General features: G+C 36.9%; 1 protein-coding gene across 6 annotated transcripts in view; it reads left to right on the forward strand.

Moving 5' to 3' along the window:
• Window positions 1-6,149: 6,149 nt before the first annotated feature.
• Window positions 6,150-14,147, forward strand: part of cdh17 (cadherin 17, LI cadherin (liver-intestine)) — a 95,743-nt gene continuing 87,745 nt past the window's right edge. Inside the window, exons 1-4 of one of the 6 annotated variants that reach the window (XM_072570233.1) lie at window positions 6,150-6,271; window positions 6,793-6,952; window positions 8,170-8,388; window positions 10,372-10,441. In XM_072570233.1, the coding sequence (XP_072426334.1) occupies window positions 10,385-10,441 (57 nt within the window). In that variant the 5' untranslated portion in view covers window positions 6,150-6,271; window positions 6,793-6,952; window positions 8,170-8,388; window positions 10,372-10,384. Of the gene's footprint in view, window positions 6,412-6,792; window positions 6,953-8,169; window positions 8,389-10,371; window positions 10,442-14,147 lie in introns of all 6 variants that reach the window. The other 5 variants (XM_072570234.1, XM_072570232.1, XM_072570235.1 and 2 more) reach the window with 5 other exon arrangements.

The raw sequence follows: 14,147 nt of genomic DNA on the forward strand, positions 1-14,147 counted from the left end.
CACCACGAGAGCCCTTCTAGTTGCTCAGGGTAGTGTCATTGACCCCTCTATCTTTAGTTATTTCATCAATGACTTTCCCTCCATCATAAAATCAGAAGTGGGATATTCACCAATTATTGCACATATTCAACACCATTTGCAATTCCTCAGGAACTGAAGAATCAGATGCATCAAAATCTGGACAACATCCAGGCTTGTTCTGATAAGTGACATGGACCACTTGCACCATACATATGTCAATGTTAATGACCATCTCGAACAAGAAACGATTAAACCATCTCTCCTTGACATTCAATTGCATTACATTTACATTTTCCAATCTCTTGTCATTTAAGAAATACTCTGCATATCTGTTTCTCTCACCAAAGTGGAAAACCCCACATCTTCCACATTAGACTCCATCTGCCATGGTCTTGCTTACTCATTAACCCATCCAAATCCTCCTGAAATTGCTTTACATCTTCCTCACAACACACATTCCTACGAAGCTTTGTATCAGCCAGATATTTGAGAAAATTACATTTGATCCTCACCTTCAAATTAATGATCTACAGTGTGAATAGCTGGGTCCCAACTGTTGATCCTTGTGGTATCCCACTAGTCACAGTCTGCCAACAGGAGAATGACCCATTTATTCCTATTCTCTGTTTTCTGTGTGGTAGCCAATCATTCATCTATGCATATTGCCCTCTGCATCATGTGCTTTAATTTTATTCATCAGCTTCTTGATGGAGTTTTGATCAAAAAACTTTTGAAAATCAAAGCATACTATGTCCATCGGATCTCCTTTATCCATTTTATTAGAAAAATCTTCAAAAAAACTCCACCATGTTTGTCAAACATGATTTTCCATTTGCAAATCCATGCTGGCTATGCTCAGTTAGATCATTATTACTATATGTCTATTCATTCCATCCTTTACAGTCAATCATAGCATTTATTCTACTACTAATGTAAGGCTAACAATTCTGTTGTTCCCAGTTTTCTCTTTTAAAATAGCAGAATAATTATGTTACATTCCAATCCTGAGGGATCATTCCAGATTCTGTAGAACTTTGGATGATAATCATCAATAATAATATATTTCTGTAGCCACTGGTACAGGGAAATTAGAGATAACACACAACACCATCAACAATATCCTGACAGGCATAAAATTCACAAAAGAAGAGGAGAACAACAACAGACTCCCTTCCTAGACGTGACAGTTGAACATACAGTTAACGGAGAGCCTCAAGCCAGCATCTGCAGTAAAACAACAAACACAGACTAAATGTTTAACTTCAGAAGCAATCATCCCAAAACTCATAAATAGAGCTGCATCAAGACATTATTTTAACATGCTACATCACACTGCAGCACCCAAGAATGACAAACAGCACAAGAAAAATATCTTGCAACGTTTTCAGAAAAATGGGTACCCAAATAAACACAATCCACCGATTCCTCAGAAACAAACCCAAACAAGCAGACACAATGCAACCAAAACCTATAGTCACATTACCTTACATCAAAGACATATCAGAAATGACTTCCAGACTACTCAGACCCCTTGGCATCATAGTAGCCACATACTTACCAACACAACGACTAATGAACCTAAAGGATCTATTAGATACCACCAGTAAAACTAATGTCATTTACAAAATACCATGCAAGAACTGTTAAAAAAAACGCTACATTGGACAAACAAGCAGGCAACTTGCCATCAGGATACATCAACACCAACAAGCCACCATCACTAGTTTCCATAGATACAGACAAAGAAGGACACCACTTTGACTGGAACACACATCCTAGGACAGGTGAAACAAAGATACATATGAGAATACTCAGAGGCATGGCATTCCAAAATGAGCTCCATTAATAATCACATCAACTTAGACTCCATCTACCTTCCCTTGAAAAAATGAACCAGAAATGACATCACGCACATTAAGAAACCAAGACCTATAAATAGAGAGTGGGGACATACCACCAGCACTTCACTGGAGACTCTCACTGATGAAGTTACCTAGTCATGGTAACGAAATGTCTGCAAACAAACCTTCCAGCTCAGTGAGCTAACTTACGTACTTAGTAGCAATGTAAATTTATTCATGCTTTTATCATATATATGCAGGAGATGTCTCTAAATCAAGCTCAGGGACACTTTCATTTCTGGCTCAAAAAAACATGATTACATATTTTTGTGTCAAGATGTTTACATGGAGCTTTGGTATAAATTATGTACCATGTCAATTATTTACTTGCCAGCTCCTAATTTTGTTTTTCATGTTTCCACCAGACCCTCTGTTTCCCTGTTCCCACATAGTGCTAATCTGATTTCACAGTCTATCTTCCACATTCTGTATTCCTATACATAGCTAACCTATGGTCTAGGGTTATGTAGCATGACCATCTTGCCCAACACAGATAACAACTGCTCCTTCAGCAACTGCTGATTATTCCCTTTCTATATTTCTGGGGTTGAATTGCCGATGTCGCACTATCTATTTCCTCAAATGAATTCTAAGCACTACTCCTTGCTCTCTTAGCCTACTCACATCCAAGCTTATTCTCTACTGTGTTCTGTTTTTTACAGTATTCCATTCTTTTCCATATGATTTTCCCCTTTTACTCTCTCCTGTCCTCCTTACCCTTTTCCAGCCACCATTTTCAACATTCTGGGATGTAGACTAGATCCTAGGGATTTAACTTTCAGTTCTGTAATTTCTCCAGTACAATCTTGATCTTTTTGCTAATTTCCTTCAACTATTTAATCTCGCAGGACACTTAGATTTCTAGTTCTGAGAGGGTTCTGGTATCTTCTTCACTGAAAACAGGCGCAAAGTAATTATTTAACTTCTCTGCGCAGTTCTCTACTTCCCATTACATATTCACCTGATACTGCCTGTGACGGATTCACATTTGTCTTAGCAAAGTCATTCATTTTAATATACCTATAAAAGCTTTTTACAACCGGTTTTTGAGTCTTTTGCAAGATTGTTTTAATATTCCATTCTCCCTTTTCTTATCAGTTTCCTGGTCCTCCTTTGCCGTGTTCTAAAAACCTCCTAATCCAATAGAATTACTACTATTGCAGCCACTTTTACAGGCCTCAATAGGTGAAGGCGAAATAGAGAAATAAAATACAGTGGTGACCCTGGGATCCGAACGCCCGATTTTTCGAACAAATCGGAATCCGAACATTATTTCGAGAAAATTTTGCGCTAAAATCCAAACACATTTTCAGAATCAGAACACCACGTACTGTTCAGGTCGCACATTGTTTGTTCAGTTCATCCCTGGAAGTAGTCGTGAAAGCATCTCTCGTGTGTCCATCACTAGTTTACCTCATGATTTGTGCTGCTTTTTTAAATTATCACCGTTGTGCATTTGCCATTGCAACCAAGAAGAGCAGTGGAGCAAATAAGTGCATTCACCATTAGCACTCCTCACTAAGGTAAATGAAGTTATTTTCATGTTAGTACATTTATTTCTTGCTTTTATTAAAAGTGTCTTGAAAATGTTTTTTTTTTGGGTCCAGAAATGGATTAATTCACTTTACATTATTTCTTATGGGGAAAATAGTTTCGGAATCCAAACTTTTTGCAATCCAAACAGCCTCCTGGAACGAATTAAATTTGGATTCCGAGGCGCCACTGTAATTATAAAGGATTGGTGAGATAAGGAGAAAATGGTTCTGTTCTGCTGAAAGCAAAACCAGCATGACTCAAACAAGACATAGCTGGGAAGGGAGTTGGTGGGAGCTTGTAATGAAAAATCGTTCATGACCAGTAGCACTTTGTTTGTTTCTCCACTGATGCTGCCTGTTCTGCTGAGTTTCTCCAGCATTTCCTCTTTTCATTTCAGATTTCTAGCATCTGCAGAATTTTTGCTTTGATGTGATGAGTGGAGTCTCATTGTTTTACAACTTACATCAATGATTGGATAACAGAAGTGAAGGCATGGAGTGAAATTCACGTGCAATATAAAGATAGCTAGTAAGGTATGCTGTGAAGTCATCAGACATGGATTGGTTGAGAGGGTGGGCAAACATCTGGCAGAGTGATTACAATGTAGAAAATGTGAAGTTCTTCATAATGCCTGGAAGAATAAAAGCATGGGCAGCACTTAAATGAAGAACAACGGTGGAATTCCATGGTGCATAGGGACCTAGGTATCATAAAGGTTAGAATGCAGATACATGCATGTAATCACACCATTGTTGTGGTGCAGAAGTAGGCCATTCAGCCCATAGTGTCTGTATTGATTTTATTCCCCAGTGGCAATCTACAGCCTTTTGTTCATATCCCTGCACATCACTTCTACCCAAATAATCATCCAATGTTCTCTTGAATGCCTCAATTGAATCTGCCTCAAGGTTATAGATTCCCCTGACGTTGCCTGTAATGGACGTAATTTTGATTTAGCGAGTTGTTTCTTTTTTACACATCTAAAGAAACTTTTACAGTCCATTTTTATGTTCTTTGCTAGATTACTGCAATCAAGAAGATTGATGATATTATTCTTTATTATGAAAGAAATTGAGGATGTTATGCTTCAGCTATGTATTACACTCGCCAACAACACATCTTGAATGCTGTATACATTTTAGTCTCCTCTTTTTTTTAAAGAAAGATGTAAATGTATTGGAAGCGTTTCAGTGGAGGTTCATTACATTAATATCTGGAATGAGTGGGCTGTTGAATGAGAATAGATTGGATAGACTGGGCTTGTTTCCACAAGAGTTTAGAAGATTGAGTGTTGATTTGATTTAAATGTATGATATTCTGAATGATTTTAGCAAGGTGAACAGGAAAAGGAGAACTAGGAGACATTATCTTTTGCTCTGAGAGTTGTTCAGCTTTGGAACTCTGCCTCAGAAGGTCACGGAGGTGGGGTCAATTAGTATTTTTAAGGGAGTATTGGATAGATTCTTATTAGATAAGGGAATCAAAGGTTATTGAGAGTAGATGTAAAATGAAATTTTAAACGTAAACAGATCAGCCATAATTATATTGGATGGTAGAGCAGGTTTGAAGAGTCAAATGTCCTACCTTTGATCCAATTTGATAGGTTCATATGTTCAAATCCCACTACAACAGGTGGTGACATTTGAATTCAATGAATAAATCTGAAAGATAAAACAAGTTTCAGTAAAGGTGACTATCAATTATTGTAAACAAATATCTGGTTCTCTAATGTCTTTTAGAGAAGCAAGTGCCATCATCTTTACCCAGTTGGGCCCACTCATAGATCGACACCAACAGCAATGTTTAATGCCTAACCACCCCCTGAAATGGCCCACAACTCAGCTCAAGGCATTTAAGATTGGGCAACAAGAGTGGGTCTTACCAGTGCAGCTCACATCACACAAAAGAATAAAGACATTAAAAAATCAGAGAAATATAGCATACCACATGTTTTGACATTTATGCTCAAAGTGGACTGATCAGAAAGCTTCACTATCTTGAGGTCACTTACAGCGCACTAACTGGACAACAACTGATCAAAGATTCTCTTCACGCAGTAACCTGATGAAAAAGCCATGTTCCAGTCTTCAATTTGACATCATAAAGTATAATAACTAATTAAGATAGATTAAAATTTTCATTCCTTTTCCACTCAGTCCCACTCCTACAGATACTTTCAGCTCAATAACGTTCCATTAAGGTCGTGCAGCACACTTTCTTCAACAGAACCTTTGTTACTTCCTATCTAACTCAGACACCCAATAACTACCCATCAGGTAGGCCCATGATGATGACTCAGGTGCCTGCCCAACGTATTTTGGTTTTGCAGATCCCAGGATTTCAGACTAAGGAGGGACATTGACAGTTGGAATGGAGGCATCTCATTGCTACTGCAGCTGCCCACTCTAACCAAGACGACTGCTGACATTGAATGCGATGATTTTCATTAACAGTCGATAGGTAGGATACTATGTTTTAAAAAGATTAAAGCAAGCTAAATTATTTTTCTAAAAATGAAATGGGAAGATTTTCCACTGAAAAGAAAATAAACTGGCTTATTTGAAAAAAAAATTGGCTTGCTCATCTTGGGAGTAAATGGGCAGTGCAAATTGTGCAATAGTGTAGAGTTGGAAATTGTTAAGCAGTACAGAAATTCAAATGATTATAGCAAAGGGGCGTGTCTTGATAGTTTTCCTGTGGGGTTTGACAAAACTGTAGACTGCTGTTTCTGCACCTTTGTACATCACCGAAACCATTTGAAGGAGGGATCTTTCCACTTTATTTGTTAAAGTACACCAATTGTACTTTATCAGGTATGGACTGAGCAAATCATTAGCTGCAATAAAGTGACGGTTAAAGTTTGCCAACGCCTATTTTGTATCAGGTTTTATTTTGTTACGTTCAGTCTCTGAACCACAGGAAATAGAGCAAAAGTGAACAATCTGATTGACAGGTAACTGAATATTTAGTTTACAAGTTGCAGCTGCTGTTTGTGTGTAGCTTGAAGATTTAAAATTTAAAGTAACGTAGCGATCAAACTTACAGAGAAGCACAACCTTTTAGCAAGGTGAAGACTTTTCAAAAGGGCGTAGTTCTTGGTTAATGTTATGCAATTGACAGTTGGTGGCAAGCTTAGACTACAACCTAACATATGTAGAAAAGTTTCTGTTTTCGATTTAAGCAACATCTCTTAAAATAACTTTATTTAATAGTGTGGAAACATACTGCAAAATGTAATCATTTCACCTATTTGTCTCAGTGATATCTTCAATAATCTGTGTATGAAGAAAATCAGCTCCATACAGTCTTGTGACCAATTTGTATTTTTGTTCAGGTGCTGACTGAAGTTTTCTTTATCCAATTGCTGATTGAGGGGCTGTTTTGAAAGAAAAAGAATTGTTAACCAGCTCTTGTTAATGTAAAAATGGTGACTGTCTCAGGTTGTTATTGAGACCCACCCGATTAATACAGTCTGTTACAATCAGGTCCAACAGGTTTGTAGAAACTTGTTTGCTATGCTTCTGCATGGATTCTTATAAAACATGCATTTATAAATGATGACAGCTTCTACTGCTCTTGTATATCAAGAACCATTCTTTATTATCATAGTAAATGTACCACATATGTAAAATTTGAATTTTTAGAAAGGTTGCTATGCTTTTTAGGTGTTTTAAAAAAACAAATAAGCCTGGTTATTTTTCTGTATGGTATTGTATGACAAAAATAAACAGGTTACTATCTCCTGTAAAATAGCAGATGGAAGAGCTTGTACAAACATTGAACACAAAGCTAATCTGTGTTTGGACAATATCGCAGCATAATTTCCAAGCTACAGATTATTTGAAATGGTATAGTTTCTGTGCTTTTAATCGCTGTTTTTAAATGCCTTTCAAAAAAGCCCAGAGTTTAAACATTAAGCAGATTTTCAGGAATTTGTTAGTTCCATTTGTGTGTAAAACATTGCCAACAAAAAGAGGATTGATTTCATGAAGAAGAAATAAAGTATGGCTTAACATCTAGTAATGATTAACTTCAGCAATGCATAGGCCTCTGAAACCGACAGTGCAGGTGGAGGTGACATAATCTTTGTTTTTTGATTGAGTGCAGAGCTGCTACAGTCAGAGAGTTCTTGATTTTGGTACATTGTCAGAAAAAGACAATAAAAATGTGAAGAGACTTTTGTTTGAAAGAATCCAAATTATTCTTCTCTATAAAAGCAAATCATTCCATAAATTCTAGACATTTCATAAGTCAATTTGCAAAGAGAGAAAAGTAAGCTTCCTCCCATCGCAGATTTAAATATGGAGCTTCAATCCCACCCAAAGAAACCAACATGAGGCTGTCCTCATTATATAACACTGCATAGTATTCATAATGATTGAGAAGTAAGGTCTCCAAACTGTCATTGCTATTGGGAATTCATGTGCATCAAGATGTCTAAAGAAAAGGAGGAAGACTAATTGTAGAAATTAAAAGATGAAAATAAAACAGGTTTTCTATTATTTATTTTCCAAAATCTAATCTTAACAAAATATATACTCATTTGTTATGCTTTAACTCAGTTAATGTAGAAACATTCAAATGTGACATTACTTTTGTTTGCATGTGTATACTTTTGTATATACCTCACTGCTACCATGTTTATGCAGATCTAATTGAAAAATTAAGGCGTTGGGCAATAATCCTACCTTTGTCTGATTGGTATACACAGGAATCTGTTCTTGTCATTCAGTTAGGTGTAATTGAAGAGGCAAATTCTACTTTTGTTAGGAGGCCCTGCCAGTAGATCCTGCTTACCTATGGCATGACTGCCAGTGCTGTGTCCTGTTGCATGATGGTATCTTGCATAGTGCTGCGGAATCCATACCACAAAAGTGAATTCTGGCTGACTGCTTTCCTTGCTTGTGATGAAATAGCTAGGAGTTACAAGGCAAGTACTTTAATAATGTCCTAGCAAACAGAAGTGAAAGAAGGTCAAGCAATTTACAGAGAGTGATGGTTCCTTGAGATAGGGTTTCAACTTTTAACACAATGCTAGTTGTTTACTATATCTGATACCAATGTTAAACATAATATATTTATGTGTTAATTTACTGTTTTCAATAGTAAATCAAACATTGTGGATAAAATATAAATGAAATTGTGGAGTTGATGGGAATGTGAGGCCTGAAGATATATTGGTCTATAAGTTCAGTGAACAACTATTTGCAGTAGCTAACTTGCACACTAACTCCCAAACATGGCAGAAGTGAAATATGTGCACATATTTTACTGGAACTTATAAGGTTCTGAGGGGACTTGATAGGGTAGAAACCAGATGGATATTTCCCCTTGTGAGGAGACTAGAACTCAGAACACAGTTGAGGAGATCTGCCTTATAAGAGAAAAAGACAATGAGGATAACTTTTCTTCTATTAAATAATTGTTGGTCTGTAGAACTTTTTTTTCCATGGAGAGCAATGGATGCTGGCCATTACATTTTCTCAAGACAGAGTTGGATAGATATTTGATAGAAGCAAAGGGTTATGATAGAGAGACAGCACAGTGCTGTTGCGGACACAGCCAAATAAGCCATGGTCTTATTGAATGACAGACCATGCTCGAAGGACCGAGTAGCCGAGTTCTGCTCCTAAGTCTATGTTGAACTATCCACCACATTGGGAAAGGACAAAGAAATGACATGCTTTATCCACACCTGAAGCAAACTTCTTGCCTTTTGCACATATTGAGGTCTTGTCTCTAGAGTCAGTTTACCATGAAGCAACCAGTGGTTGGAGCTCGCATCACTGGCTGGGGATCAATCCATTCAAATCACCTGTCAGTCAAGAAAGATTGAGCTGATTGTAGAGCCTTTCTCAATCGCAGGTCTATTGAATCCTCTATCAACTTCAGAAGGTGCCCCTGTCATTTTACAGATCCCCATTTCCAGTCTAAATTTGATCAGGGCCTGAATCCCAGCCTGAAACCTTAGACCAATTCTCCTGAATTCCATCAGCTGTAGCCTGATATTGTCTTACTGTTTTCCTCTAAGATTGCTTTAATTCTAACATAAAGGCCTGAACCTCAAATAATTATGGGGCTAAAGCTTCACCATTCAGACATCAGGAATACTCCTTGTCTCAAGCATGTGCCCAAAAGTTGGAACAGCCAAATTTCAGGACCTTGACTCTTTTCATCTCTTGCTTATGTCTCTCTACTTATACTTCACCTGCATAACTGACTTATTAGTTCACATTGCCATCTATTGAACCCAAATGCCAGTCTTATTTTATAAGATATGATCTAATTCTAATTTATTTCTACAATTGCTTCAGATGTATGTTTGCGCCCATGCCCATCTCTACTTTAAGTGGCAGAGTCTTCGGCCTCATGGCATCCTCATGCTTCACATCTCTTCTTAAATGTTTCAACTTGTATCTCTGTCCATCTTCAAAAGCCTTTCATTATCTCTAACCTTTCCTCTTGTAACATTGTTTATCCCCAAAGCACTTTCAATACATGTTTGTTCACCTCTCAGTTGTAAGGCATTTTGTATACATGAGGAGTTATATTTAAGTTCTATATTGCTTAATATGATTTGTAGTTTAATAACGGGTTAGACATGCTTTCTTTAGCGCCTGGCTGGTAATCTGGCAGGATAATTATATACTCTTTGCAGAACATTCTTGATTTCCTTTCCATTTATTTCAGTGGAATGACAATCAGGTTAATTTTATAAAGAGGCTGTTATCCGTCCTATCAGATTGAAATGGAAACCTTCCCCAATATTTTTTCAAGCAGTGAAATACTAGCCAAAAAATCCTACATGTGTTATATAAATGATTTAAATTTTCCTGATGGAATATGGAAAGTTCTTTTACCACGCAATTGTTGCAATTAACAATTTTGTTATTAATTTGTGTCCATGTTACAGATACTCAGACACCATGAAGGCATCCAATCACCAAAACAATGATAAACTGTTGTTGCTTATTCTCGCAGTGGTAAGTTTTCATGCTGTGTCAATTTTATTTTATAATTTATATTATTAATGAACAATTAATGATGTCTTTATGTGAGTTGAATTGTACAGTTGATTGGCAGAATGATTTTCATTGAGTGTAAGTGAAGTTAAGTATGAGTTGTTCTAATGTTCTCAGGATCTTATTAACAAAGTGAGATGGCCAGTGCCCTGTTTCTGATACTCTCATGAATGTTTCTTGCACAAATATTTACCAAATTATCTTTTGCCACACCTTCAATGCTGGGAGACAGGAACAGTTTGCTTAACTGGAATTTGAGTTTAGAGACAGATCTCTTTGTTCAGTTACAGGAAGGCGGCAACTGAGAAACAGTTTGCCTGAGGGAATAATTTAAAATTTCAGCAGTTTAACAATTGGCAGTAGAAATATCTTATAGGACTACCAGCTACAAGTTGACACTAATTCCGTTTTAAGACTGCTTACATCACTTTTAATTGTGCTTAATGAAGCAAGGGCCAGTAGGCACTTTATTAAGCATTGAATTTATTGCAAGAATATTGTTGGAAGAAAATTATTGGAAAACTTGCTGCGCAGTTGAAGCTGGAAACTTACTTACATATGCCGTACAAAAAAAAACAAGTTTCAAAAGAGGTGACACCTCTGATAAACAATTTGACCTTTACACCTATTACATTCAGAAACAGGTCTTTGCAAGGGGCTTTTCCACAAATTAATATTAATAATAAATTAAATAAAGATAAAACAATTAGTTAATGAATGAAACAAGAGGACAGATATTAATAGAACAATACAGTCTTGAACCTACCAAGGAACTGGTTATTTTGTATCTGATAATGCGTGATAAGACAAGATTAATTAAAGCCTTCATAGTAATGAATCCTCTAGGCAAGAGTGATCCTAGCTGAAAACTTTGCATTCTGTTTGGGAGTGAGAAATGCAAATGCCTTAAACTTAAATAAAATAAATTATAAGGGTATGAAGATAGAGTTTGCTAAAGAGTATTGGGAAAATAGTTTAAAAGGGAAGATCACAGTGCAGCACGTGGTAGACATTTAAGGAAACATTTTTAACTCTCAAAACCATATATCCCTTCAAGGAAGAAAGGCTCTACCTGAAGGAGAGACCATTGACCTAAATAGGTTAAGGGTGGTGTCAAATTAGAAGAAACAGTTATAAAAATTAATAGTAGCCCAGAAGATTGGGAAAGTTTAGAATCCAGCGAAGGATGTCTTAAAAAATAAATGAAGAGTGAGTGCTTGAATATGAGAGAAAATTATCAAGGAAAAGAAACAGTCAGTAAATTCTTCTCTAAGCTAAAAGGAATTAAGAATATCTAAACATTCCTTAAAGTTCCTGAAACTGGGGAGTTTATAATGGGAAATGAAGGAAAAGCTGAGAGTTTGAATAAGTACTTAGTATCTGCTTTCACAGAAGAAGTTATAAAAAACAGTCAGAAGTAGGAGAAAATTAAGAGGCAAAATGGATGAACTTCGAACAATCATTTGCACAAAGGATTAAATAATGGGCAAACTAATGGAAATTAAAGCTAACATGCCCCTGATGACCTACACTGTAGGATCTTCAAATAAAAGATAGGGTACACATTAGCTGTAACCTTCCAAAATTTCAGAGGTTCTGGGAAAGTCTCAATGTATTGAAAAGTAGCAAAATGTAAAGCTGCTGTTAAAAAGAAGGAAGAGACAAAATGTAAGCCAATTTGTCTAAAGTCTGTCTTTGGGAAAATGCTCAATAACATTCTAAACAAGTTAGTATCAAGACAATTAGAAAATACAACCAGGCAATATCAACATTGTTTTGTGAAAGGAAAATAGTGTTTGACAAACTTATTAGACTCTTTGAGGATTTGACAAACAGGGAGGATAATGAGGAGGTAGACACAGAGAAAAGTGGGGAATCTCATCAGTCAGGCAACAGCTGTGGATAGGGAAACAGAGTTAGTCTTTCAAGTTCGAAATGACTGTTCTTCAGAACTCAGAAAGAGGGTCATTTTCAGGAAGGTAGACTGTGACAGTGTTGGGCCCTCTATTATTATTGATCCAATGACCTGGATAATGTGACCAATTGTGTTGTATCCATGTCTTCTGATAATATGAAGCTCGACAAGAAAGCAAGTTATGAGGAGGATGCAAAGACCCTGCAGATAAATAGACTTAATTTTATGAGCGTCCAGTAGTTTCCAGGTAGATGTAGGGACTTGGGGGACTTGACTTTTCAGTTCGATTTGAAAACTCTGGGTCCTAACCTGACACAACATCTGCATTGCTGGTGGGATACAGTTTTAAAAGGTAAATGCTCTAAGTGAGCTGGCAGTAAGCTTGGTGCCAGTTAGTAGTACTGAGCATTATGGGGTAGGGGGAGTGGGTGCAACAGAAAGGCTGATGTCAGCCTTGATAGGGCCGATGTTGCTGCTTTGCAGAAGAGAAAAGGCAGCACCTTCAAAGTGCAGCAACTTCACCGTATGCGAGAGCGGCCAAATAACTAATTGTGAGGTTTGGCATTCAATATGGATCAAAATCCTCTGGTTCTAAACTTTTTCAACATAAACAATATATTCACAAATTGAAAATTGCCTTCTCATCCTTTCTGTCTCATGAACAATCTCCTTATGGAACTTAACCTGAAGATGAGCAGATTCCAATGTCCCAACTCTTGGCCTTCAGTTTGAATTGTATTACATTGTATTGTGTTGTATTTCAAATGTTGGGACATAGGCATGTCTTCTGGGAATATTATTTGCAAGGTGCATCCAATCCTCTTTTTACCCCCACAAACATTTGAAAATCTTAAGAGGACCTAGGTAGCTCCCCCTGCCCTCACAAAGGGAAGCTATTAAATTAATGCCTTAGTCTGCCATTAGTTTATTATTTGATTTCAAATGGCAGGACAAACTGTAATGGGGCTTCCTCACTCAGTCTGGAGTTAAAATTGTAATCAAAACCCCCTGACATTGTTGTACCCTGATCCTCATATGAAAAGAGAAATGTGTATTGCTTCAGGTATATGCTTTAGTCACCCACTCAGAAGGTGAAAACTGGTTAAAATCGAAGCTCACAGGATCTGGAGGGGGTTGGGGGAGGGGGGGGTTGTAATGGTGGTAGAGGGGCATTGGTGGGTAAGTCACCTGATTAAATTGAAATCATCACCCTCCCAATTCCTGTTGTTGATTTGAAATTTCTCCTCAAAACTCAATATTTTCACTGTTAAACATTTTGATTTCCCTACATTAGTCCTCATTGTTTCATTCCTCAAACATAATGCCAGAATTAAATCAAACTGTATTATTGTTCCTTCTTACTCAGTATCCAAACTTTTCAAAAATTTGAAACTTCTTCCTTGAGGACTGGTAGTCCAAACCTTTATTGCAGTTATATTTCCATTTATGGTCAATAGGTATTTTAACAAATACTGGATTTATTAACAGGTGGAAAATCTATTAGAATGTTTGCTAAAGGTTTGTCAACTGCCCACCTAAGTTGACTCATCTCTCTGTTATTGTCCTATAATTAATTGACATTCTCTCTGACTTAGTTTCTATATCTTTACAACCTGCTTAGAATTTTTTTTTGTTTTAAGCAATACGTTGAGTTTCCCTCTCAGTGCCATCCTGAATTTTGTCCCTAACCCTTACCTTTTCATTGGATGATTGTTCAGCATGCTTCAACTCCCACATTCTTCAAATAACTTG

Source organism: Chiloscyllium punctatum, chromosome 5 (genome assembly GCF_047496795.1).
Source record: "Chiloscyllium punctatum isolate Juve2018m chromosome 5, sChiPun1.3, whole genome shotgun sequence".
Lineage (NCBI taxonomy): Eukaryota > Metazoa > Chordata > Chondrichthyes > Orectolobiformes > Hemiscylliidae > Chiloscyllium > Chiloscyllium punctatum.